Source organism: Corticium candelabrum, chromosome 3 (genome assembly GCF_963422355.1).
Source record: "Corticium candelabrum chromosome 3, ooCorCand1.1, whole genome shotgun sequence".
In the NCBI taxonomy this organism is placed as follows: Eukaryota; Metazoa; Porifera; class Homoscleromorpha; order Homosclerophorida; family Plakinidae; genus Corticium; species Corticium candelabrum.
In genome coordinates, this window is record NC_085087.1 from 5,289,053 (window position 1) to 5,316,672 (window position 27,620).

A 27,620-nucleotide genomic window follows, 5' to 3' on the forward strand; every position below is an offset into this window, starting at 1 on the left:
CCTTTGATCATTCAGTTGAAGACACTGTGTCGGCATTTCAAACGCCAAACCCAGAAAGAAGAGAGAGTGGTAATCACGGAGCCAAGGAAAGGGGACCTGCATACTTGTCAGTAGTATGAGATCATCGCTTATAGTCTGTCTGTTACTCGGAGCAATCATCAAGTATGCAGTAACTGAGCAAGAATACATATGCGGTAAATCAATGCAAGTTTGTCATATTGCTTTGTCCAATTGACATCATGAAATGACATTGTCTGTAGGTGTAGGACCTCACAATTACAATATCGACTCTCCAGCTTTTACAATCTACCAGCTCCTAGAAAGACGCGTTAATCTAACTATTCCATTGGCGGGCAACCAATCAGAGTCATTTAGATGGGGTGTCTACGAGGGAAATTCTAAATTAGAACATGAAAAATTTCATGTACTGCGTACAAAAGGAATTATCGAAACAATCAAAACGAATGTTAGTGTACTTCTACAAAACTCGAGTTACAACGGAATTCAAATCGATATCATTCAAGTTGTAAATAATGAGACTAAACGTCGAGGGGTGCATGTTACAATTAACACTGGCGGTAAGCATTACTGCACTGATGTACATTTCAGAAGTAAAATATCTACAATATGTTCACATTTAGACTTTCCTGCTGTTGAGCAAGTAAACACAACCATTTGTGACACTAGCATTTCTGTGTGCGTCAATATCACTGGCATTCCGCCTCCTTCTACTACAATACAGACCCAAGAAGACGTCAGTATGGCAGCTAAAAATCAAACTCAGTTTTGTTCTACATTTGACAAACCTAACGTTATAAACATTCTAACTGTCTTCATTACTGCATCCAATTGTTTTGGAAGTACTACTGCAAATGCATCCATCAGTTTCATAAATGGTAAGTATGAACAATATTTTAAACAAAATTATAAATTTGTTGTCCATTCTATGTAGATATTTCTCGTTGCAATTTTACGACTTGTTCAGCTCTTGAAAGTTTCGCATTAGATCCTCAGCAGCTTGTTAATACAGGAAGTGCTATTTCGTGCAGGTAAGATCGTATCTTGTGTGTAAAAAGATCACTTAATTATTTAAAATTATATTAGACCTGATAAATAAATATGTCTACAGTAATAGTGTAGACTGATGGTACAAGAAGACTAGCAGAGGGGCCCAAGTCTAATTGCCCCGGCAAATAGAGCAGAATACACGTTTAATTAATTAAAATTAATGCAAATTCCCGCGTGGTGATCTGGCCGTTTTGTTACACGAAATAGACTGAGACAACACAAACTCCCGAATAATTTGTTCCCTTAGCTATGATATTAGCATTTCTTAGAACCCGGATATAGTAAATATATCTTGCTCGTTCCCGATAGGAAGCGACTCGCTCCATTTACTGTCCGAGGTTAGAAACGGCCATTTAAACTTTGTGTAAATTCAATGAGCCGTTCTAAAAAATTTCGAGCGCAAGTGACGGCGGGCTAAAATTCGATCAGCAAGAACTAACGTCTTCCCAAGAGAACTCTGAAAGGCATCATCACTGTCGACCTCGATAGTGCTTGCACTCACATTTCGTCATGCAAACTTTGAGCTGTTGTTGCTAGGCAGTTACAGACAGACAGAGGCGTAGCGTGGCGTAAAGGCTAGATCGTATGGCGTGTGATACGTGCCAAAATAGGAATAATCGCGCATCAGGGGTAGGGGTTTTGTGCATCAGGGGGTTTTCTCTGTTAATTATTTTAGAGGTAGCTTTATCTAGGGTGTTTAACGCATAAAGAAAATCAGTGTACCTCTAGCTTGACTATGCTAGAATTACAGGTTGAGCACAAATATTTGAACAATTGCAAGTGTAACAGCCTGTGAAACATGCACACCAGTACGTACATATGCCTAGTCCACAAAATCACTCCATAGTCTAGTATCATTGTATATATTTCGTAGCTCGTGAAATTATAGCTTGTGCACTGTACACACAACATCTATAGATAACAAGTATTGCCTTGACTAACTTTAATTAACTATGTACTTAGGCAAGTTGTAACAAGGTTTATTGTCAGCAAATAAATGTCCATTCCAAAACAGTCACTGTCACTTAGTGAGTCAATAGTCTCAATAAGCGTAATTTTTTGGTCTGGCAAAAGTGGACATAACGTTTCAGGAATTTTGATATTATGGTCGTCTTGGTGTGGTACTGGGCCATTCCAGTCAATCCCATAATCGTCAGTGACAACCTTTAATTTGCAAGAGAGAAAGAACAAAGTAGAGTAATTACATTGCAAGGGAGCATATTATACTGTCTACTAACATCTTCCTGAAATGTTTCCACTGCCACTCTATGACTGGAATTTGCCATACTGGTGAGGCCTTCAATCCATAGCTGATTTTGTGTACGTTTAGCACTACTGAACCTCTCTAGTTGAAGATTCATCCAGAACAATGTTCTTTTTTTCAACACCGGTCTGATGTAGCATCTGGCGTGTCCAAGGTAGGCCTTCAAGTACGCTACAGTGAATCCACATGCAACACAATCCATCGCTACAAGTTCTCTGCCCCAAGCACTCGCCACTTTCAGCAATTCGTAGCCTGTCTCACAAAGTGTGAGAAAAGCGGAAACTATTTTGTCGTGCACTTCCTGGCAGTCCCCCTCAGAGGGAAAAGTCAGCCTTCGTTCTACCAAGCCCGCTTTTTACAACGATCATCGGCAAATCCCAGAAGGTACGTACTGCCTAAATTTGTCAGCCAAGCAAACAAAGCAGTGCGTCCATCCGATATTCGTCCGTCCCCCTTCTTGCGCAATTTGTCGCGAAATGAAGATGAAGATTGGCGACGTTTTCCACCGCTGCTAGAACTAGTTCGAAAAACAAACAGTTTGGAAAGTTTTGGTGGTATTCGCACAAATTGCGCGATCGAGCTACTAGCAACCTTGCAGACCGCATGCAATTCTGTCGATCGCGACCGACCGCTCGATTGACCAGTTTCAGAAGCATCCGTCCTAATGCGCTCTTGCAGATCCATCGACAAGTACAATACTGTAGCTGCTGTAGCACTACCTCTAGCTAACTCGCTTCAGCTAAAAAAATTTGCGTATTACATACAGGTGCCCGTATATCGTTTATAATGCCGGAAATTTGGCATGAAACTATCAAAGCCAATCCGACAAAACCCCTACCTCTGATGCACAAAACCCCTGTCCCCGATGCACAAAACCCCCACCCCGATGCACAAAACCCCTATCCTCAATGCTCAAAACCCCTACCTCTGATGCACAAAACCCCTACCCCTGATGCACAAAACACCTATCCCTGATGCAACAAACGCCTACCCCTGATGCACAAAACCCCTACCCCTGATGCACAAAACCGCTACCCCTGATGCACAAAACTCCTACCCCTGATGCACAAAACCTACACCCCTGATGCACAAAACCCTACCTCTGATGCACAAACCCCCACCTCTAATGCACAAACCTCCACCTCTGATGCACAAATCTCCACCCCTGATGAGCGATTATTCCTATTTTGGCACGCATCACGCGCCATAATATCGGGCTATAGCCCCATCAATTGAAAGTGTGGCCGTAAAATTGTAGACTGTAAGTACGTACGAGGACCAAAGCTGTGTATCTAAACCTCACATTTTCCCAGTCTGGATCTGCCACTGATTTCAAGAGTAGAAGCCAATAAAAGTGGGCGTTTTTATAAGAGAAGGCGTGTTCAGTAGCATCGCGAAGTTTAGCCCCCATTTCTAGAGTTCACGCTACACCCCTGGACAGACAAACAGACCGATGAGAATTTTATTTAGAGAAATGCAGCAAAAATAAAAATTACTAAAACTTACTGCAGAGATATTTTGGATAAAAATTGTAGTCATCATTGCGTCTTTTGCTGCTATTTGTTGTATACACAAACATCCTACGTTTCTTGGATAGCTGTAACAAATTTAGACTCCATCATATAATTATTGTACTCTAGCTTTCTTAGGAACAAATATTTTTGTTTAGATTTTCGTCCGTCACTCAAAATCAGTCTGTTTCTTTGAAACCCACCACTGATTCGACAGACTACCTTACAACAAGTCCAACTACATCAGATAAACAAATAGGAAGCCCTACATCGATCAAACGAACAAGTCCAACTACATCAGATAAACAAATAGGAAGCCCTACATCGATCAAACGAACAAGTCCAACTACATCAGATAAACCAACAAGTCCTCTCATGCAAGCAAGTTCAACTACATCAGCTAGGCAAACAAGTTCAACTAAAGCAAATCAACAAAAATCAAGTCAGTCGACAACTTACCAACAGAGATTGAGTCTAACTACAGAATATCGTAAGTTACCTACCCAACCAATGTCCAGAGGTAACATGTAACAATATATTACAAAACTCTATCCTGTATAACGCATATTTTTAACACAGGAGCGTCTCCTCCACCTCAGAAAGATTCTAGCTCTCAAGGTTCTAATATTGCAGCGTACTAATAAAAATTTTAATTAATTATTGTATACTATGTATCAACAGGAATTCCTATATACATTATTGCTGCAGCAAGCGTTGGTGCACTAGTTTTGATCGTCGTGATCGTCATCATTATTGTTTGCTGCAAACGAAAATCAGGTGAAATTGAACTACCTGAGACCTGTAGAACTAAAACATAATCTTTTACGTTGCAGCTCGCAAAAGAGAATTGAACTCAGACCTTCAAACAACTGAACCCATTTACACAAACAGGTAAAGTGCATTTTTCTAAGATCGTCCTGCAGACACATAAAATTAAAAAACAATTCAAATTTTAATAAATGTTTGCAGTTTATGGTTTTTTAGGTTTTAAATTTGTAAGGCTATCTGGCATGTAACTGCCTTAGTGTAATGAAATTATACGTAATGAATCTAGTTCAGAGTAACAAACTACGAAAGACAACTTGGTATATTTCTAGTAAATTTATCTTTTTACATGTTACTGTATGTACTGTATACACTCTAGTAGAGTCTACTTATTGTTTTGATCTAGCTAATTAAATAATTATTACATTTTATTGTATGTGTTGCGATCTAATAGCAAAAAGGGCAATTTACAAGCTATGACCATTCAGACTAAGATACTGAAATCAATGTGTTCCGGTATTGAGAGACATATATGCCAACTTCCAACCAAAAGACTGTTGTTTTTGATAAGTGTACGAGTATGTTAATTAAACAACTCATCAAAATGCTTCTGTAATGTAATCATATAAACGTGCGTTGTAATATTAGTTTTACACGAAGAGCTATGCTAACTTAGCTCGCGTTACTCTCCACCTAAAATTTGCATTTATCACTCTTATTTATCTTTCATTTGTCTCTTTAATGTCTCTGTATATATAGTAATACAGCAGTATCTGCATATAGCAATACTGCAGAAACAAAGTTTGGGGTAGATGTGAACGTCGACGGTACCCCATCCGATTCAATGACGTTTTTGCCGTCCAAGCAAGGTCCCAAGGCAAACGACGTGTTATCGACTCCTCTCGAAGAAGAATCTGCTGAACAATCCAAACTCTCGACTTTTCTTTCTAACGTCGTTGAAACGCATCCAGCTACTTCGGGTGAACCGCTACACCCAGACAACCAGGCAGCTGCACCCACTGACGATGATAGAAAATCAACAAACCAGGTATCGTCGAATTTGTTTATTAATTAACTAGCGCAAATATTAAAAATACTGAATTTAGGATTTGCCTCAAAACGAAGAGACAAGTATGCAAACAACCTCTACAGTAAACCCAGTGGAGCATTACGCTGTACCAAGTTGTTCCAACGGCTCTGGACCTCGGGAAACTTCGAATCCACAGATTCCTATCCCGTTCTATGACGTCATTTCGTGTCGGAAGACCGACGAAGTGGATGACGTCAACAATGCGACGTTGGTTGAATCTCGGGTAGAATTCAACCAAGACGCGAAAAATAAAAAGGGGACATTCAAAACAGCAGAAGAAGGCGGATCTTTTCAAGTTACTACACTTTATGCTACAGTAGACATGGCCAAGAAAACAACCAAAGAAAAATCTCCACCAAAGGTACTTTAATTGAACTATTACACATTACTATTTAGTCGTTTAATAGTTAATTTAAATATCTTAAATTTATGTAGTTTACTTTATTTTTTAATTGATTGACTTAAATTATGTATGGACCTAAGTAATTTGACTATATACATGTATCATGCTTTGTTACTATCTTAAATCCTAGACGAGTGATGTTCAGTATGCAGAGTTAGAAACGAGTTTTTCTGGGTTGATCCAACAGCTACTAGCAAAACCAAGTGTCGTATATTCTGAAATGAATTCTGAGCAACCACCGCCCAGAAACGACGAACAGAAACACTGAAGAGACTGAGAAACGCAAATGTTCCATCAACAGTTTAACATTCTTCATACATTAACTAGTGGCTGTTTAGTTGGTTTCAGTTTCAAGCATTTATTTCTAATTTTTGCATAACATTTTTAGATTTTTTGATTGTCGACTCTAGCTGCAACGTTGATAACGGTTACAAAGACACAATGCATTTGCTTTATTGTACTGTCAACAAAATACACAAAAACTGGTCTTTGAGCTACAACGTAGTAGTAATCATGTGTCAAACCATAGGAAAACTGAATTTGGTTGTGCGTGCATGTGTATTTTTTGTGTGTATTTGTGTGTGTGTGTGTGTGTGTGTGTGTGTGTGTGTGTGTGTGTGTGTGTGTGCGAGTGTGTTTGTGTATGTGTTTGTGTGCTCTTTCAATGAAAAAAGCATGTCTCTTTCTTCAAGAAAGTTCGTGATCTGCTACCGCTATTTGACGCACAGATTGCATGAAAGACACTTACAGTTCTGCCTTCTTCAAAAACGTAGAAGTAAATATAGGAGTATAAGGAAAGCCTTGTGCCAGTTTTCGTTTGAGAACATCGACAGTGTGACAAAATTAATTAATTGGCGAGCGAAGCGAGCCTCTCTCTTGTCATGTCAATTGAGCTCGAGATATATTATATTATATATTTATATATTTATATATATATACGTGCGTCAGCACTTGTCATGCGGATTTACGGCAAAACAGAAAGACAAATCGACAAAACGACGATGCCAGATGAATGCATTTTGACTCCGTAACATATGCGCTAAAAATTGAAGCATGGGACCTCTTTTGAGGGGTCGACTCAATTGTGATTTCTTGGCGAGGAGAGTCAAACGACTCTCGATTTTGCTCTCTTACGCGACTAAAGAGAAAAGAAGACTGATTCGTGACAAACGGAATGAAAAATAAAAGCTAAAAGAAGAGAAAAGTCTGTTTTTTGAGTTTCCGCGCGTTGCTTTGATAGAAATTATTGCTACGCAACCATTGTCACGTGACTATGCGATCATTGTTACGCGATTATCTTAGTAAACGAGTGAGACAATTGAAGCGTGAACGAAACATTGAAGACAACTATAGCATTTTGCGGTCAATTATCCGATTCAGGCAATCAGTTACCCGATTCAGGCAAGCAATTATCCGAATTGGGCGTTCAGTTATTCGATTCGGGCATTCAATTATCCGATGTTCTGTCCTAATTAGAAGTAACAAATATAGAAATAATTATTTTAGTCGCACATTTCTTTCATGACGTCTTTCCATGATGCTCACTCACGTTTCAGCTGAACAATAAATGATTGATTCAAGAAAGGTGGGAAGGCGAAGTAGTGAAATTCGAGCTCTTGATTAGCCAAAAACCCGCTACGGCGCATGATGGACTGTTGCATGATATCACGCAAGAGGCGCGATTTACAAAGTATGCGGATTGTACACCACGATTGACGGAGCAAGGCGTTGTTCTGTAGGCTTCATAGATATGTAGATTTAGTTCGCTCACAACAGCTTAGTTAGACCTCCGCGGAAACGTGGGACACCAAGATTAGTGCAAAAGGAATTATCGTACAACACACGCTAAAAATTCACGCTAAAGTCAAGATTAATTACAAATTATTGAGTTTATACAGCTGATGAATGATGATATTTGAGCAGCTGCCCAACCGCAGGCTATGTAAGTTATTTAGTTGCACAACAGCCGTAAGCAACGGATAATTGAACGCCTGAATCGGATAATGAACGCAAAATACTATAGAAGAGCAACTGAAAGTCTATTTTCTGAGTTCCCGCGTTTTTTGACAGAAACTATTGCTACGTAACGCAACCATTGTTACACGAATAGGTAAAGACAGAACACCATCGCTCGCCAAACACAATGCTAACGGAGCATTTACTAGTATTTATACATTTATATATTTATATATTTATATATTTATATATATACGTACGTCAGCACTTGTCATATGGATTTACGGCAAAACAGAAAGACAAATCGACAAAACGACGATGCCAGACGAATGAAATTTTGATTCCGTAACATATGCGCTAAAAATTGAAGCATGGGACCTCTTTTGAGGGGTCGACTCAATTGTGATTTCTTGGCGAGGAGAGTCAAACGACTCTCGATTTTGCTTCCTTACGTGACTAAAGAGCAAAGGAGACTGATTTGTGACAAACGGAATGAAAAATAAAAGCTAAAAGAAGAGAAAAGTCTGTTTTTTGAGTTTCCGCGGGTTACTTTGATAGAGATTATTGCTACGCAACCATTGTCACGTGACTATGCGATCATTGTTACGCGACTATCTCAGTAAACGAGTGAGACGACTGAAGCGTGAACGAAGAATTGAAGACAACTATAGTGTTTTGCGTTTAATTATCTAAACTCTGCTTCAGTTACCCGATTCAGGCAAGCAATTATCCGAATTGGGTGTTTAGTTATCCGATTCGGGCATTCAATTATTCGATGTTCTGTCCTAATTAGAAGTAACAAATATAGAAATAATTATTTTAGTCGCACATTTCTTTCATAACGTCTTTCCATGATGCTCACTCACGTTTCAGCCGAACAATAAATGATTGATTCAAGGAAGGTGGGAAGGTGAAGTAGTGAAATTTGAGCTCTTCATTAGCTAAAAACCAGCTGCGACGCATGATGGACTGTTGCATGGTATCACGCAAGACGCGCGATTTACAAAGTATGCGGATTACACCACGATTGACGGAGCAAGGCGTTGTTGTAGGCTTCCTAGATATGTAGATTTAGTTCGCTCACAACAGCTTAGTTAGACCTCCGCGGAAACGTGGGACACCAAGATTAGTGCAAAGGAAATTATCCTACAACACACGCTAAAAATTCACGCTAAAGTCAAGATTAATTACAAATTATTGAGTCTATACAGCTGATGAATGACGATATTTGAGCAGCTGCCCAACCGCAGACTATGTAAGTTATTTAGTTGCACAACAGCCGTAAGCAACGGATAATTGAACGCCTGAATCGGTTAATTGAACGCAAAATACTTTAGAAGAGCAACTGAAAGTCTGTTTCCTGAGTTCTCGGGTTTGTTTGACAAAAACTATTGCTAAGTAACGCAACCATTGTTACGCGAATAGGTAAAGACAGAACATCATCGCTCGCCATACACAATGCTAACCGAGCATTTACTAGTATATTTATACATTTATATATTTATATATTTATATATTTATATATATATATACGTGCGTCAGAACTTGTCATGCGGATTTACGGCAAAACAGAAAGACAAATCGACAAAACGACGATGCCAGATGAATGCAATTTTGACTCCGTAACATATGCGCTAAAAATTAAAGCATGGGACCTCTTTTGAGGGATCGACTTAATTATAACTTCTTGGCGAGGAGAGTCAAACGACTCTCGATTTCGCTCCCTTACGCGACTAAAGAGCAAAGGAGACTGATTCGTGACAAACGGAATGAAAAAGAAAAGCTAAAAGAAAAGAAAAGTCTTTTTTGAGTTTCCGCGCGTTACTTTGACAGAAATTATTGTGACGCAACCATTATCACGTGACTACGCGACCATTGTTACGCGATTATCTTAGTAAACGAGTGAGACAATTAAAGCGTGAACGAAAAATTGAAGACAACTATAGCATTTTGCGGTCAATTATCCGATTCAGGCAATCAGTTATCCGAATTGGGCGTTAACCGATTCGGGCATTTAATTATCCGACTCAGGTATTCAATCATCCGATGTTCTGTCTTACAAGTACTAAATTTATAGAAATAATTGTTTCAGTCTGATACTTAAAGTCAAACCGCGCACATTTCTTTCATGCCGTCTTTCTATGATGCTCACTCACGTTTCAGCTGAACAATAAATGATTGATTCAAGAAAGGTGGGAAGGCGAAGCAGTGAAATTCGAGCACTTGATTAGCTAAAAACCCGCTAAGACGCATGATAGACTGTTGCATGCATGGTATCACGCAGGACGCGCGGTTTACAAAGTATGCGGATTACACCACGATTGACGGATTAAGGCGTTGTTGTAGGCTTCCTAAATATGTAACTTTAGTTTGCTCTCAACAGCTTAGTTAGACCTCCGCGGAAACGTGGGACACCAAGATTAGTGCAAAGGAAATTATCGTACAACACACGCTAAAAATTTACGCTAAAGTCGAGATTAATTAAAAATTATTGCGTCTAGACAGCTGATGAATGATGATATTTGAGCAGCTGCCCAACCGCAGACTATGGCAGTTATTCAATTTTCCATGATATGGCACAACAACCGTAAGGAACGGATAATTGAACGCCTGAATCGGATAATTAAACGCCCAATTCGGATAACTGAAAGCCAAATACTATAGAAGAGCAACTGAAAGTCTGTTTCCTGAGTTCCAGCGTTTGTTTGACAGAAACTATTGCTACGTAACGCAACCATTGCTACACGAATAGGTAAAGACAGAACACCATCGCTCGCCAAACACAATGCTAACGGAGCATTTACTAGTTAAATTCGTAAAGCTATCTGGCACTTAACGTGCCTTAGTGTAAACTAATTACGCACAGTAAACCTAGATCAGAGTAACAAATTACGAAAGACAACTCAGTATCTCTAGTAAATGTATCTTACATTAGATATTACTGTATGCTACTGTATAAATTTTATTAGAATAGTGTCTACTTCTGGTTTTGATCTAGCTAATTAAATAAAAATATATTTTATGATATACGTGTTGCTATCTATTAGCAAAAAAGAAAAATTTACAAGCTATGACATTGAGACTGAGATACTGGAAATTGATGCTGAAAGACATATATGCCAATTTACTTTCATTCAAATTGTTGTGCTTGATAACTGTGCGAGTAGTATGTTAATTAATTAAACAACACACCAAAATTCTTTTGCAATTTTGTCATATAAACGTGCGTCGTAATATTAGCTTTACATAGTGTTAGGCCTATTCAGCAAGCGTTACAGTCCACTATAAAATTTGCGTTTACAACCAAAATTGGTATCCGTATAATGTATATATATATATATATATATATATATATATATATATATATATATATATATATATATACATATATCAAAACCGCAGTATCTGTTTATAGCAATACATGTGTATTTTTGTTAGAATTTTTCTAAAAGTGTTATGTCTATCATGATTTGCTTCTAGATTCAATTTATCAAATGTAGAATTACAATCTATACACGACACTGCAAACGAGGTCTACGAAAGTGCTAAATTTGAATTTCCCAACGCACGTGCAGCTCGCGAGAAAGGAGTGCCAGCTGATCATGACGAACACAAAAACGTATACGAGACGGCAATGCAGAACAATACAGCTTACGGAACTACTTGATGCGATAGACTTCAGCATGCATCTAGCCACTCTGCTACTCAGTGATAAAAATTTTTGCATGAATGAGCGAATACGTTCGTGAATTGCTGAAAACGAAATTCAATAACGTTATAAACAAACATTATATACACACGTACAATACACATGTACCAAAAATTAACTAAATTTTACAAATTATGTACGTTCCAACTGCGCGTGGGTCTACGCATGCGTGTTGTGTTTGTATGGTTGTTACGTTCTCATAATTTTATTGCCTTCAAAGTTTCTCTGTGCTGGTAGAAATAATAATAGTTGTAGTTTGCATTCTTGGTTACTAGCTAAACAGAAAACAAATAAAATTGTCTCAAAATATGTAGATAAAATATCAAGTATCAACATGTCTACAACCAATTTAGTAGACGAATACATGTTGTCTATGCAGTAGAGCGTAAGGATAACGAGTTCCACACTTGCTGTTGATGACACGTACATTCGTCACACCACGCGGAAGTAGGAGTGAACACAATACATCAGGCCACCACCAGTTGCAGCAAAAGACCTTTGATCATTCAGTTGAAGATACTGCGTCGGCATTTCGGACGCCAAACCCAGTAAGAAGAGAGAGTGGTAATCACGGAGCCTAGGAAAGGGGACCTGCATACTTGTCAGTAGTATGAGATCATCGCTTATAGTCTGTCTGTTACTCGGAGCAGTCATCAAGTATGCAGTAACTGAGCAAGAATACATATGCGGTAAATCAATGCAAGTTTGTCGCATTGCTTTGTCCAATTGACATCACGAAACGTATTGACATTGTCTGTAGGTGTTGGACCTCACAATTACAATATCTACTCTCCAGCATTTACAATCTACCAGCTTCTCGAAAGACGCGTTAATCTAACTATTCCATTGGCGGGCAACCAATCAGAGTCATTTAGATGGGGTTTCTACAAAGGAAATTCTAAATTAGAATTTAGAACATTTCAAGTTCTGCATCACAATGGAACTATCGAAACACATAAATCGAATGCTAGTGTACTTCTACAAGACTCGAGTTACAACGGAATTCAAATCGATAGCACTCAAGTTGTAAATAAAACTGTGACTAAACATCGAGGCAAACGTGTTACAATTAACACTGGCGGTAAGCATTACTGCACTGATGTACATTTCAGAAGTAAAATATCTACAATATGTTCACATTTAGACTTTCCTGCTGTTGACCAAGTAAACACAACCATTTGTGACACTAGCATTTCTGTGTGCGTCAATATCACTGGCATTCCGCCTCCTTCTACTACAATACAGACCCAAGAACATGTCAGTATGGCAGCTAAAAAGCAAGCTCAGTTTTGTTCTACATTTGACAAACCTAACGTTATAAACATTCTAACTGTCTTCATTACTGCATCCAATTGTTTTGGAAGTACTACTGCAAATGCATCCATCAGTTTTATAAATGGTAAGTATGAACAATATTTTAAACAAAATTACAAATTTGTTGTCCGTTTTATGTAGATATTTCTCGTTGCAATTTTACGACTTGCTCAGCACTTGAAAGTTTTATATTAGATCCTCAACAGCCTGCTAGTACAGCAAGTTATATTTCGTGCAAGTAAGATCGTATCTTGTGTGTAAAAAGATCACTTAATTATCCAAAATTATATTAGACCTGATAAATAAATATGTCTACAGTACTAGTGTAGACTGATGGTACAAGAAGACTAGCAGAGGGGCCAGATCTAATTGCCCCGGCAAATAGAGCAAGATACACCTTTAATTAATTAAAATTAATACAAATTCCCGCGTGGTTATCTGCTCCTTTTGTTACACAAAATTGGCGGAGACAAAGCAAGCTCTTGAATAATTTGTTCTTTTAACTAAGTTATTTATTAGAACCCGGATATAGTATAAATATCTTTTTCATAACTATAGGCGTCCTTGGTAAGAAGCCATTCGATCCATTTATACTGTCCAAAGGGATTTCAAACTTGATGAAAATACAATGAGCGCAAGTGCCGACGGTCCGATCAGCAAGAAATAGCTCCGTCCTAAGAGAACTCTGAAAGAGAGCAACACCTTCACTGTCGACTTCGATCAATTCGGCGTGCATCATGCAAACTTTGAGCTGTTGTTGTTCAGTAGTTTTGGCGTGATTGATGTTACAGACAGACAGACTGACAGATCAGACTTTTACGTAGAGAAAGATGCAGCATAAACAAAAATTACTGAAACTTACTGCAGAGAAATTTTGGATAGAAAATGTAGCCATCATTGCGCCTTTTTGCTGCTGTTTGTTGTTGACGCGCAAACATCCTAGGTTTTATGGATATCTGTAACAAATTAAGACTTGTGTTTATTGTTCTCTAGTATTCCTAGGAACAAATATTTTGTTTAGCTTTACGTCCGTCACTCAAAATCACTTTGTTTCTTCGAGAACCGTCATTGATTCGACAGAATACCTTACAACAAGTTCATCTACATCAGATAAACAAACCAGTACTCCTACATCGATCAAACAAACAAGTCCAACTACATCAGGTAAGCAAACAAGTCCTCATACATCGAACAGAAAAACAAGTCTAACTAAATCAGATAAACAAACAAGTCCAACTAGAGCAACTCAACAAAAAATAAGTCAGTCCACAACTTACCAACAGAGACTGAGTCTAACTACGGAATATCGTAAGTTAGCTACTAGCCCTGTAGCAACAGGTAACATGTAACAATATTACATCATACTAATATCACAAAAACTCTATCTTGTGTAACGCGTATTTTAACACAGGAACGTCTCCTCCAACTCAGAAAGATTCTAGCGCTCAAGGTTATAATCTTGCAGCGTACTGTTAACAAAATTCCCAATATTGTATACTATATATATGTATCAATAGGAATTCCTGTATACATTATTGCTGCAGCATGTGTTGGTGCACTAGTTTTGATCGTCGTGATCCTTATCATTATTGTTTGCTGCAAACGAAAATCAGGTGGAATATTGAACTATGTTAACTAGAGACCTCTACCTCTAAAACATGATCGTATTTGGCAGCTCGCAAAAGAACACTAAACTCAGATCTTCCAACAACTGAACACATTTATGCGAACAGGTAAGGTGCGTTTTCTAAGATTGTCATGCACACACATGCATTTAAAGAGTAATTAAAATTTTAATGAATGCTTGCAGTTAATTTGTCTTAAATTTATAATGCTATCTGGCACGTAACGTGCCTTAGTGTAAAGTAATTATACGTAATGAACTAAGATCAGGATAACAAATTACGAAAGACAACTTGGTATCTCTAGTAAATGTATCTCTATTTACATATTACTGTAAGCTATTATGTACATTTTATTAGAATAGTGTCCACTTATGGTTTTGATTTAGTTAATTAAATAAACATTGCATTTTATGGTATATCTTGCTATCTAAAAGCAAAAAATTGATAATTTTCAATTTATTACATTTAGACCGAGATACTGGAAATTGATACTGAGAGACATAATGTCCACTTTAGATAAACAGATTATTGAGCTTGATAAGTGTGCGAGTAGTATGTTCACATATATACATATACATATATATATATATATATATATATATATATATATATATATATATATATATATATATATATATATATATATATATATATATATATATATATATCAAAACCGCAGTATCTGTTTATAGCAATACATATGTATATTTGTTGGAATTTTTCTAAAAGTGTTATGTCTAGCATGATTTGCTTCTAGATTCAATTTATCAAATGTAGAATTACAATCTATACACGACACTGCAAACGAGGTCTACGAAAGTGCTAAATTTGAATTTCCCAACGCACGTGCAGCTCGCGAGAAAGGAGTGCCAGCTGATCATGACGAACACAAAAAAGTATACAAGACGGCAATGCAGAACAATACAGCTTACGGAACTACTTGATGCGATAGACTTCAGCATGCATCTAGCCACTCTGCTACTCAGTGATAAAATGTTTTTGCATGTATGAGCGAATACGTTCGTGAATTGCTGAAAACGAAATTCAATAACGTTATAAACAAACATTATATATACACGTACAATACACATGTACCAAAAATTAACTAAATTTTACAAATTATGTACGTTCCAACTGCGCGTGGGTCTACGCATGCGTGTTGTGTTTGTATGGGTGTTACGTTCTCATAATTTTATTGTCTTCAAAGTTTCTCTGTGGTGGTTGATATAAATAATAGTTGTAGTTTGCATTCTTGTTTACTAGCTAAACGTTGCATGCAAGCCGATGTTGGAGATCTACAAGCTAAACAGAAAACAAATAAAATTGTCTCAAAATATGTAGATAAAATATCAAGTATCAACATGTCTACAACCAATTTAGTAGACGAATACATGTTGTCTATGCAGTAGAGCGTAAGGATAACGAGTTCCACACTTGCTGTTGATGACACGTACATTCGTCACACCACGCGGAAGTAGGAGTGAACACAATACATCAGGCCACCACCAGTTGCAGCAAAAGACCTTTGATCATTCAGTTGAAGATACTGCGTCGGCATTTCGGACGCCAAACCCAGTAAGAAGAGAGAGTGGTAATCACGGAGCCTAGGAAAGGGGACCTGCATACTTGTCAGTAGTATGAGATCATCGCTTATAGTCTGTCTGTTACTCGGAGCAGTCATCAAGTATGCAGTAACTGAGCAAGAATACATATGCGGTAAATCAATGCAAGTTTGTCGCATTGCTTTGTCCAATTGACATCACGAAACGTATTGACATTGTCTGTAGGTGTTGGACCTCACAATTACAATATCTACTCTCCAGCATTTACAATCTACCAGCTTCTCGAAAGACGCGTTAATCTAACTATTCCATTGGCGGGCAACCAATCAGAGTCATTTAGATGGGGTTTCTACAAAGAAAATTCTAAATTAGAATTTAGAACATTTCAAGTTCTGCATCACAATGGAACTATCGAAACACATAAATCGAATGCTAGTGTACTTCTACAAGACTCGAGTTACAACGGAATTCAAATCGATAGCACTCAAGTTGTAAATAAAACTGTGACTAAACATCGAGGCAAACGTGTTACAATTAACACTGGCGGTAAGCATTACTGCACTGATGTACATTTCAGAAGTAAAATATCTACAATATGTTCACATTTAGACTTTCCTGCTGTTGACCAAGTAAACACAACCATTTGTGACACTAGCATTTCTGTGTGCGTCAATATCACTGGCATTCCGCCTCCTTCTACTACAATACAGACCCAAGAACATGTCAGTATGGCAGCTAAAAATCAAACTCAGTTTTGTTCTACATTTGACAAACCTAACGTTATAAACATTCTAACTGTCTTCATTACTGCATCCAATTGTTTTGGAAGTACTACTGCAAATGCATCCATCAGTTTCATAAATGGTAAGTATGAACAATATTTTAAACAAAATTACAAATTTGTTGTCCATTCTATTTAGATATTTCTCGTTGCAATTTTACGACTTGCTCAGCACTTGAAAGTTTCACGTTAGATCCTCAACAGCTTGCTAGTACAGCAAGTTCTATTTCGTGCAAGTAAGATCGTATCTTGTGTGTAAAAAGATCACTTAATTATCTAAAATTATATTAGACCTGATAAATAAATATGTCTACAGTACTAGTGTAGACTGATGGTACAAGAAGACTAGCAGAGGGGCCAGATCTAATTCCCCGGCAAATAGAGCAAGATACACCTTTAATTATTAAAATTAATACAAATTCCCGCGTGGTTATCTGCCTGTTTTGTTACACAAAATAGGCGGAGACAAAACAAGCTCTCGAATAATTTGTTCCTTTAGCTAAAATATTCGAATTTCTTATAACTTGGATATAGTAAATATATCTTGCTCGTCCCCGACAGGAAGCGACTCGCTTCATTTATACTGTCTGAGGTTACAAACGAGCATTTCAAACTTTCTGTAGATTCAATGAGCCGATCTAAAGAATTTGAGCAAAAGTGGCGGCAGGTTAAAATTCGATCAGCAAGAAATATCGCCATCCCAAGAGAACTCTGAAAGCACTATCACTATCGACCTCGATCGTGCATGCACTCACATTTCGTCATGCAAACTTTGAGCTGTTGTTGCTAGGTAGTTACAGACAGACAGAGGCGTAGCGTGGTGTAAAGGCTAGATCGCATGGCGTGTGATGCGTGCCAAAAAATAAGAATAATCGCGCATCAAGGGTAGGAGTTTTGTGCATCAGGGATAGGGGTTTGTGCATCAAGGGTAGGTGTTTTTCTGTTAGTTATTTTAGAGGTAGCTTTAGCTAGGTGTTTAATTAACGCATAAAGAAAATCAGTGAACCTCTAGCTTGACTATGCTAGAATTACAGGTTGAGCACTAATATTTGAACAATTGCAAGTGTAGCAGCCTGTGAAACATGCACACCAGCATGTACATAAGCCTAGTCCACAAAATCACCCCATAGTCTAGTATCATTGTATATAGTTCGTAGCCCGTGAAATTATAGCTTGTGCACTGTAGACACAACAATCTATAGATAACAACTATTGCCTTGACTAACTGTAATTAACTACGTACTTAGGCAAGTTGTAACAAAGTTTATTGTCAGCAAAAAAGTGTCTATTCCAAAACTGTCACTGTCACTTAGTGGGTCGATGGTCTCAATAAGCGTAATTATTTGGTCTGCCAAAAGTGGACATAACGTTTCAGGAATTTTGATACTATTGTCGTCTTGATGTGGTGCTGGGCCATTCCAGTCAATTTCATAATCGTCAGTTACAACCTTTAATTTGCAAAAGAGAAAGAACAAAGTAGGGTAATCACGTTGCAAGGTAGCATATTATACTGTCTACTAACATCTTTTTGAAATGTTTCCACTGCCACTCTATGACTGGAATTTGCATACTGGTAAGGCCTTCCATCCATAGCTGATTTGGTGTACGTTTAGCACCACTAAACTCTCTAGTTGAAGATTCATCCAGAACAACGTCCTTCAACACCGGTCTGATGTAGCATTTGGTTTGTCCAAGGTAGGCCTTCCAGTACGCCAGAGTGAATCCAAATGCAACACAATCCATCATTACAAGTTCTCTGCCCCCAGCACTCGCCACTTTCAGCAATTCGCTCAAAGTGTGAGAAAAGCGGAAACTATTTCGTCGTGCACTTCCTGGCAGTACCCCTCAGAGGGAAAAGTCAGCCTTCGTTTTAACAAGCCCGCTTTTTCCAACGACCATTGGCAAATCCCGAAACGTACGTACTGCCTAAATTTGTCAGCCAAGCAAACAAAGCAGTGCGTCTATCCGATATTCGTCCGTCGACCCTTCTTGCGCAATTTGGCGCGAAATGAAGATGAACACTGCGACGTTATACACCGCTGCTAGAACTAGTTCGAAAACCAAACAGTTTCAAAAGTACTTGTGGTATTTGCGCAGATTACGGGACCGAGCTACTAGTAGCCTTGCAGACCGCTTGCAATTCTGTCGATCGCGACCGACCGATCGATTGACCAGGTTCGACTTCCTGTTGCTCTACTGCCTGTTGCAACAAAGAAGCAGCCATCCTAATACGCTCCTGCTGATCCATCGGCAAGTACAGTACTGTAGCTACTGTAGCACTACCTCTAGCTAACACGCCTTAGCAAAAAACCAAATTTTGCGTATTACATGTGCGCGTATATTGTATACTCGGGAAATTTGGCACGAAACTATTAAAGCCAATCCGACAAAACCCCTACACCTGATGCACAAAACTCCTGTTCCCGATGCACAAGACCCCAACCCCGATGCACAAAACCCCTATCCCCAATGCAGAAAACCTCTACTCCCGATGCTCAAAACCGCTAACTCTGATGCACGAAACCTCTATCTCTGATGCACAAAACCCCTACCCTTCAGGCACAAAACCGTTAGCCCTGATGCACAAAACTCCTACCTCTGATGGACAAAACCCCTACCCCTGATGCACAAAATCCATAGCCCTTATGCATAAAACACCTACCCCTGATGCACAAAACCACAACCCCTGATGCACAAAACACCTACCCCTGATGCACAAAACCTCTATCTCTGACGCACAAAACCCCTACCCTTTAGGCACAAAACCGTTAACCCTGATGCACAAAACTCCTACCTCTGATGGACCAAACCCCTACCATTGATAACAAAACCTCTACCCTTGATGCACAAAATCCATAGCCCTTATGCATAAAACCCCTACCCTTGATGCACAAAACACCTACCCTTGATGCACAAAACTCCTACCCCTGATGCCCAAACCCCTACATCTGATGCACGAAACCCTTACCCCTGATGTAGTAAACCTTACCCGTGATGCACGAAACCTCTACTCCTAATGCACAAAACCCCTACCCCTGGAGCACAAAACCCCTACCCCTGATGCACAAAACCCCTATCACTTATGCACAAAACTTCTACTATGATGCACAAAACAGCAACCCTGATGCACAAACTCTCTAACTCTGATGCACAAACTCCCTACCCCTGCTGCACAAAACCCTTACCCTTGATGCACAAAACCCTTACCCATGATACACAAAACCCCTACCCCTGATGCACAAAACCCTTACCCCTGATGCACAAAACCCCTACCCCTAGTGCACAAAACTCCTATCACTTATGCACAAAACCCCTACCTTCATGCACAAAACAGCTACCCTGATGCACAAACCCCCTACTACTGATGCACAAAACCTCAACCCCTAATTCACAAAACCCCTACCCCAAATGCACAAAATTCCTACCCCTGATGCGCGATTATTCTTATTTTGGCACGTATCACGCGCAATAATATCGGGCTATAGCCCCGTCATTTTAAGTGTGATCGTAAAATTGTGGACTGTAAGTACGCGTGAGGACCAAAGCTGTTTAAATAAACCAAATTATTTTAGTTTAGATCTGCCACTGATTTTACAAGTAGAAGCCAATAAAAGTGGGCGTTTTTATAAAAGTAGACGTGTTCAGTAGCATCGTGAAGTTTAGTCCCTTTTTTGTAGAGGTCATGCTATGCTCCTGGACAGACAGACAGACAAATGAGACTTTTATTTAGAAAGATGCAGCATAAAAATTACTAAAACTTACTGCTGAGACAATTTGAATATAAAAGGTTGTCATCATTGCGTCTTTTTGCAGCTATTGATTGTATACGCAAACATCCTACGTTTCTTGAATAGCTGTAACAAATTTAGACTCCTACTTATAATTACTGTACTCTAGCTTTCTTACGAACAATTATTTTGTTTAGCTTTACGTCCGTCACTCAAAATCAGCCTGTTTCTTTGAGGCCCAGTACTGATTCGACAGACTACCTTACAACAAGTCCAACTACATCAGATAAACAAACAAGTACTCCTACATTGATCAAACAAACAAGTCCAACTACATCAGATAAACAAACAAGTACTCTTACAGCGACCAAACAAACAAGACCAACTACATCAGATAAATCAACAAGTCCCCCCATGCAAGCAAGTTCAACTACATCAGCTAGACAAGCAAGTTCAACTAGAACAAATCAACAAAAATCAAGTCAGTCAACAACATACAAACAGAGATTGAGTCTAACTACAGAATATCGTAAGTTAGCTACCCATCCAATGGTCAGAGGTAACATGTAACAATATATTACAAAACTCTATCCTGTATAACGCATATTCTTAACACAGGAGCGTCTCCTCCACCTCAGAAAGATTCTAGCTCTCAAGGTTCTAATCTCGCAGCGTACTAATAAAAACATTTTTAATGAATTATTGTATACTATGAATCAACAGAAATTCCTATATACATTATTGCTGCAGCAAGCGTTGGTGCACTAGTTTTGATCATCGTGATCGTCATCATTATTGTTTGCTGCAAACGAAAATCAGGTGAACTTCAACTACCTTAGACCTGTAGCACTAAGAATGATCTTTTACGTTTCAGCTCGCAAAAGAGAATTGAACTCAGACCTTCAAACAACTCAACACATTTATCCAAACAGGTTAAGTGCTTTTTCTAAAATTTTCATGCACACACATAAATTTATAAAGTAATTCAAATTTTAATAAATGTTTGCAGTTACGGTTTTCTTGTCTTATGTAAAGCTATCTGACATGTAACTTGCCTTAGTGTAATGTAATTATACGTAATGAAACAAGTTCAGAGTAACAAACTATGAAGACAACTTGGTATCTCTAGTAAATGTATCTTCCTTTACATATTACTGTATGCTACTGTATACACTCTAGTAGTGTCTACTTATGGTTTAGATCTAGCTAATTTAATATATATTACATTTTATTGTATATGTGTTGCGATGTAATAGCAAAATAGGGCAATTTACAAGCTATGACATTCAAACTGAGATACTGAAATTAATGTGTTCCGGTACTGAGATAAATAAATGCTAACTTCCAATCAACAGACTGTTGTGTTTGATAAGTGTACGAGTATGTTAAACAACTCACCAAAATGCTTTTGGTAATGTAATCATATAAACGTGCGTTATAATATTAGTGTTACATAAAGTGCTAGGCTTACTTAGCCCACGTTACACCTCACTTAAATTTTGCATTTATCACCCTTATTTATCTTTCATTTGTCTCTTTAATATGTTTCTGTCTATATAGTAATACCGCAGTATCTGTATATAGCAATACTGCAGAAACAAAGTTTGAGGTAGATGTGAACGTCGACGGTACCCCACCCGATTCAATGACGTTTTTGCCGTCCAAGCAAGACCCCAAGACAAACGACGTGTTATCGACTTCTCTCGAAGAAGAATTTGCTGAACAATCCAAACTCTCGTCTTTTCTTTCTAACGTCGTTGAAACGCATTCAGCTACTCCGGGAGAACTGCTACACCCAGACAACAAGGCAGCTGCAGCCACTGACGATGTTAGAAAATTAACAAACCAGGTATCGTCGATTTTATTTATTTACTGGCGCAAATATTAAAATACTGAATTTAGGATTTGCCTCAAAACGAAGTAACAAGTACTCAAACAACCTCTACAGTGAACCCTGTGGAGCATTACGCTGTACCAAGTTGTTCCAACGGCTCTGGACCCCGGGAAACTTTGAATTCACAGATTCCTATCCCGTTCTATCAAGTCATTCCGTGTCGGAAGGCCGACGAAGTGGATGACGTCAACAATGTGACGTTGATAGAATCTCGGGTAGAATTCAACCAAGACGCGAAAAATGAAATGGGAAACTTCAAAACAGCAGAAGAAGGCGGATCTTTTCAAGTTACTACACTTTATGCTACAGTCGACATGGCCAAGAAAACAACCAAAGAAGAACCTCCACCAAAGGTACATTAATTAAACTATTACACATTACTATTTAGTCGTTTAGTAGCTAATTTAAATATTTTAAATTTATGTAGTTTATGTTATTGTTTAATTGATTGACTTAAATTATGTATGGACCTAAGTAATTTGACTATATACATGTATTTTGCTTTGTTACTATCATAAATCCTAGACGAGTGATGTTCAGTATGCAGAGCTAGAAACGAGTTTTTCTGGGTCGATCCAACAGCTACTAGCAAAACCAAGTGTCGTATATTCTGAAATGAATTCTGAACAACCACCGCCCAGAAACGACGAACAGAAACTCTGAAGAGACTGAGAAACGCAAATGTTTCATCAACAGTTTAACGTTCTTCATTCATTAACTAGTGACTGTTTAGTTGGTTTCAGTTTCAAGCATTTATTTCTAATTTTTGAATAACATTTTTAGGTTTTTTGATTTTTGACTCTAGCTGCAACGTTGATAACGGTTACAAAGACACAAAGCATTCGCTTTATTGTACTGTCAACAAAATACACAAAACTGGCCTTTGAGCTACAACGTAGCAGTAATCATGTGTCAAACAATAGTAAAACTGAATTTGGTTGTGCGTGCATGTGTATTTTGTGTGTGCATTTGTGTGTGTGTGTGTGTGTGTGTGTGTGTGTGTGTGTGTGTGTGTGTGTGTGTGTGAGTGTGTGTGTGTGTGTGTGTGTGTGTGTGTGTGTGTGTGTGTGTTTTAGTGTGTTTGTGTGTGTGAGTGTGTGTATGTGTTTGTGTGCTCTTTCAATGTCTCTTCTTCAAGAAAGTTTGTGATCTGCTACCGCTATTTGACGCACAAAATGCATAAAAGACACTTACAGTTCTGCCTTCTTCAAAAACGTAGAAGTAAATATAGGAGTATCTGGAAAGCCCTGTGCCAGTTTTCGTTTGAGAACATTGGCAAAGTGTGACAAAATTAATTAATTATATTCAAAAGGCGATTGCCAAAGAATAAAATTCATCAAGTGAGCACCGCGCGTATACGAAATGGTCGATTCTCGACGTCTTATCGGCGTATACAATGAACAAACAATAGAAAAACGTCGCTATATCTACGAGAAAATATCTACTTAGTGCTTACGTATGCGCCGAGCAGATTAAATGGCCAATTGAAGGAAAAGTCAATAGAAGGATGCACTGCATGCGTACGTGCGGTAGGTTAAGAAATTTAGCAGAATGAATTCGTGCTGTTTATAACACATTAGTTGTCACGCCGAAGTAGGATTGAACTTACTAGTCAGGCCATCTGCAGGTACAGGACAAAAGAATTTTGGTGAGTGAATTGATAGAAGATACTGCAACGTTGTGTGAGCGAACTCGTATCACTTCTTGTCAGAAAGCATTCGTTGCGTTTTCTGAGGAAACAAAGCTTATTACTAACACAGTATGAGCAAATCTCACATAGTCTGTCTGTTTTTTTGGAGTAATCATCAAGTATGCAAGTACTGAACAAGAATGCGTGTGTGGTAAATCAATGTTGTCCAACTGCTTTGACACCATACGGTGTTTATAGATATTTTTGCTTGTAGGTGAGGGACCTCACAACTACGGTCTCGACTCTCCAGAATTTGCGATCTACCAGCTTGTAGGCAATAGTATTAATCTAACTATACCTCAGGCAATCAACCAATCAACAGTTAGTAGAACTTGGTGGACTATTTATAAAGGAAATTCTACATTGAAACTAGAAACAATTATAATGCTGCTTCTCAGAGGAAGCATTGAAACGATCAAGTCAAATCTTAATGTATTTCTCGAGTTTCAACGGAACTCAAATCGAAGCCGTTCAAGTTAGAAACAACAAGAATAGTAAACAGGGCAATCGTGTTACCATTAACATTGGCGGTTAGCAACACTGCACTGATTTACGCTTTTGTACTAATATTGTATATTAAAATTTAGACTTTTCTACTGTTTCCTTGCCACAGAAAACCGTTTGTAACAACAATTTTTTTTGTATGCGTCAACATTACTGGCACTTCGGCTTCCTCGACTACCCTGAACATTACAAACATTTTTATACTCTACACTAGACAAACTACAAATCACACACAACTTTGTTCTACATTTAACAAACCTATCGTAAACACTTCTATGTCTGTCTTCTTCACTGCGTCCAATTGTTTTGGATCTTCGTATGTAATTGCTAATTTTAGTACTAAGAATGGTGAGTTAATAACAAGTATTTAATTAAAATAAATTATAAATCGGTTGTCTATTTGATGTAGGCAATTTCACTATTTATCATTGAAACAGTACATTTTGGATTTGTTTACAGATCATTGGACATTCTCTTTCTTAGTATCCAGTAGCTACCACATTGAGACCTGTGCACCTGGCTAGTGCTGCAAGTGCTAGCTCTTAGTTAGTGTCAAGAGGTTTGCTGGACTTACTCAGTTAACTTTAATTAACTAAATTTGATTTATAATGATCTTGCAAAAGTGGCATATACACAAGGTCACTCACAGCGGTGTTGCTAAAGAAAGCTTGTGCCTTAATTTTATGACGTTATTAATTGTTTAATAATATAAAATATTATAATAATAATGTTAATTGGGTAACTTACAATGATTTAAAACAGTGTAATAATGCAGAGTAAAATATTAACACTTAAACGTCTTACTATTTGAAAGGCTATCTAATTATCTATGAGCTGTGAAAACATTATGGCCATACGACGAAGATTTCTGTTGACAAACAAGCCAACCGCTCGAGCCACAAAGTAAAGCTATCTGTTGTTTTAATAATAAATCTCTTGCCACGGGCCCACTCCTTCGTGTAGACATAAGTGTAACAAATAGATCGGAAAGAGTTAATTAATTAAAATGTGAAAACATCTAAACATAAGCTCAAGGAGCGTAGTACTGCGCTGGCTAACAAGTAGAAACCAATCTTTTTAATTTTACGAGTTTGATGTTCCAAATCAAAACTTTTGTGGACGCCTTAGCCTAAGGTATTGCTAGCAACAGAGAAAATCCCTGAGTACGAAACTGTGTATACATGGGTCTATAGCTGTGGTTTTAAAGTCTTGCTATCCTATTTGCTAGAACATATAAGTTACTCAATGTATCACTAAAATATCTACAACAATCAACTAAATAAACATTTGTGCTGTTGACTGCCGTTTTTCGATGCCAATTCGAAATGGCTTAGTTAACTGCTAATTCATTAACATAATGTTAATTAAACAATTGCAAATTACAAGCTTCTTATCAGAAACCCTGCGTACGCCCCTCGACCAGTGATTTCCACTTTTCATTTACGAAACGACATCATCGATTATTTGCATTTTGCAACGCTGTAGACTTAGTAGAGCAAGAGAAATAGTTCAGTTTTGGTGCACGATATGAACAACTTCGTGCAACAATATAGTTAGTAATCCATATTTGTAAAACAAATCATTTGCTTTAAGAAACGGCTGAGATTTGATTGCGCAAAAAGGGACTAAAATATTTTGAAGAATGCCCATAATAATTAGCCAATTCACAAACATTGTGTAACTAGATTATAGTTGCAGTAAGTGGTTGCCGCTGCTTATTCCGCTTTTGAGTTGCCACTTCATGAAGACACTTAGAAGTGACTGGAGAAAGCTCATACTTGCGTGAGCAATTGTGTTGTGCATTAACCTCATTAATAACTTGATTAAGTTAATTAAAAACGTTTCTTAAAATCTCATGTTAACTAATTGTTAAAGTTTCTAAATATAACATTTGCTATACCGTGAAATATCTAAAAAAGTAACTATTGGATTACCTCAATTGAAATATTCTTAGATACAAACACTAAATGTTGGCAACTATAATCTAGTGAAAACGACTGTATTCCTTTAAGTTTCTTACACACACACACACACACACACACACACACACACACACACACACACACACACACACACACACACACAACAAACAAACAAACAAACAAACAAACAAACAAACAAACAAACACACACACACACACGCACAGAAACACACACCACTCCTCTCCCTCACACACAAACACACACACACACACACACACACACACACACACACAAACAAACAAACACACAAACAAACAAACACACACATGCACACACATATTTTCTGTATCTACCTAGTATAATATAAATATTTCTAATAGGCAAACTCTTGTGAGCAAAGCTACAAACGGTCTAATGAATCGCACATTACATCAAACGGCAGCTGTACAATCTCAGACAGAAGCCAATAATCTTTTAAACAAAGCTACAGACGGTTGGAAAAAGAGCACAACAACGCATGTTAGACAATCAAGAACAACTACATCTGCTTTCCCAGGCAATGCCGTTCATACAGACAAACGTCACATCCCAAGTAGTCCTAGTATAGATTCGTGCTCAGGTACTTGTTGTTTTTGTTGCTCTGGCTCATAGTGGTCTAAATCACTGCCATTTGATGCAGAACTTTCACTCCCAGTTCTCATAATCATGGCAATAGCGAATTGTTTTCATAACATTTATTATTATTTGGATTATTTATAAATTCTACGAAAGGGTTAAGCCGGTTGCATCATATCGAACATAGGTAAATCAAACGTTTATCCTTGTAGACAATC

At 38.0% G+C, this 27,620-nt stretch overlaps 3 protein-coding genes across 10 annotated transcripts; all 3 read left to right on the forward strand.

Annotated features, from left to right (window-relative positions):
- Positions 1 to 6,595, forward strand: LOC134177117 (uncharacterized). Of its 3 annotated transcripts, none has more exons than XM_062643842.1 (11): positions 1 to 194; positions 261 to 578; positions 642 to 896; positions 953 to 1,049; positions 4,002 to 4,363; positions 4,423 to 4,461; positions 4,525 to 4,620; positions 4,677 to 4,734; positions 5,368 to 5,656; positions 5,715 to 6,059; positions 6,232 to 6,595. In XM_062643842.1, the coding sequence occupies exons 1-11, from the start codon at positions 116 to 118 to the stop codon at positions 6,367 to 6,369; spliced, it is 2,076 nt and encodes a 691-aa protein (XP_062499826.1). In that variant the 5' UTR covers positions 1 to 115; the 3' UTR covers positions 6,370 to 6,595. The 3 variants fall into 3 exon arrangements, with proteins under 3 accessions (XP_062499826.1, XP_062499827.1, XP_062499828.1); XM_062643843.1 differs by having other exon boundaries at positions 5,392 to 5,656; XM_062643844.1 differs by having other exon boundaries at positions 4,002 to 4,333.
- Positions 6,596 to 12,215: 5,620 nt separating this feature from the next.
- On the forward strand, positions 12,216 to 16,164 carry LOC134177181 (uncharacterized). 6 transcript variants are annotated; one of them, XR_009969448.1, is made up of 10 exons: positions 12,216 to 12,455; positions 12,527 to 12,847; positions 12,911 to 13,165; positions 13,222 to 13,318; positions 14,102 to 14,418; positions 14,492 to 14,530; positions 14,598 to 14,693; positions 14,756 to 14,813; positions 15,969 to 16,058; positions 16,112 to 16,145. XR_009969448.1 is itself a non-coding variant. In XM_062643934.1 (10 exons), the coding sequence occupies exons 1-10, from the start codon at positions 12,377 to 12,379 to the stop codon at positions 15,647 to 15,649; spliced, it is 1,395 nt and encodes a 464-aa protein (XP_062499918.1). In that variant the 5' UTR covers positions 12,216 to 12,376; the 3' UTR covers positions 15,650 to 15,796. The 6 variants fall into 6 exon arrangements, 5 of the variants coding, with proteins under 5 accessions (XP_062499918.1, XP_062499920.1, XP_062499917.1 ...); XM_062643934.1 differs by lacking the exons at positions 15,969 to 16,058; positions 16,112 to 16,145 and adding an exon at positions 15,463 to 15,796 and having other exon boundaries at positions 14,102 to 14,244; positions 14,299 to 14,418; XM_062643936.1 differs by lacking the exon at positions 15,969 to 16,058 and having other exon boundaries at positions 14,756 to 14,818; positions 16,112 to 16,164.
- An 841-nt stretch (positions 16,165 to 17,005) lies between these two features.
- LOC134177309 (uncharacterized) lies at positions 17,006 to 23,556 on the forward strand. Its single transcript, XM_062644085.1, has 9 exons — positions 17,006 to 17,131; positions 17,188 to 17,284; positions 20,974 to 21,335; positions 21,395 to 21,433; positions 21,500 to 21,595; positions 21,651 to 21,708; positions 22,361 to 22,625; positions 22,679 to 23,023; positions 23,196 to 23,556. The coding sequence occupies exons 3-9, from the start codon at positions 21,191 to 21,193 to the stop codon at positions 23,331 to 23,333; spliced, it is 1,086 nt and encodes a 361-aa protein (XP_062500069.1). The 5' UTR covers positions 17,006 to 17,131; positions 17,188 to 17,284; positions 20,974 to 21,190; the 3' UTR covers positions 23,334 to 23,556.
- The last annotated feature ends 4,064 nt before the right edge of the window (positions 23,557 to 27,620 follow it).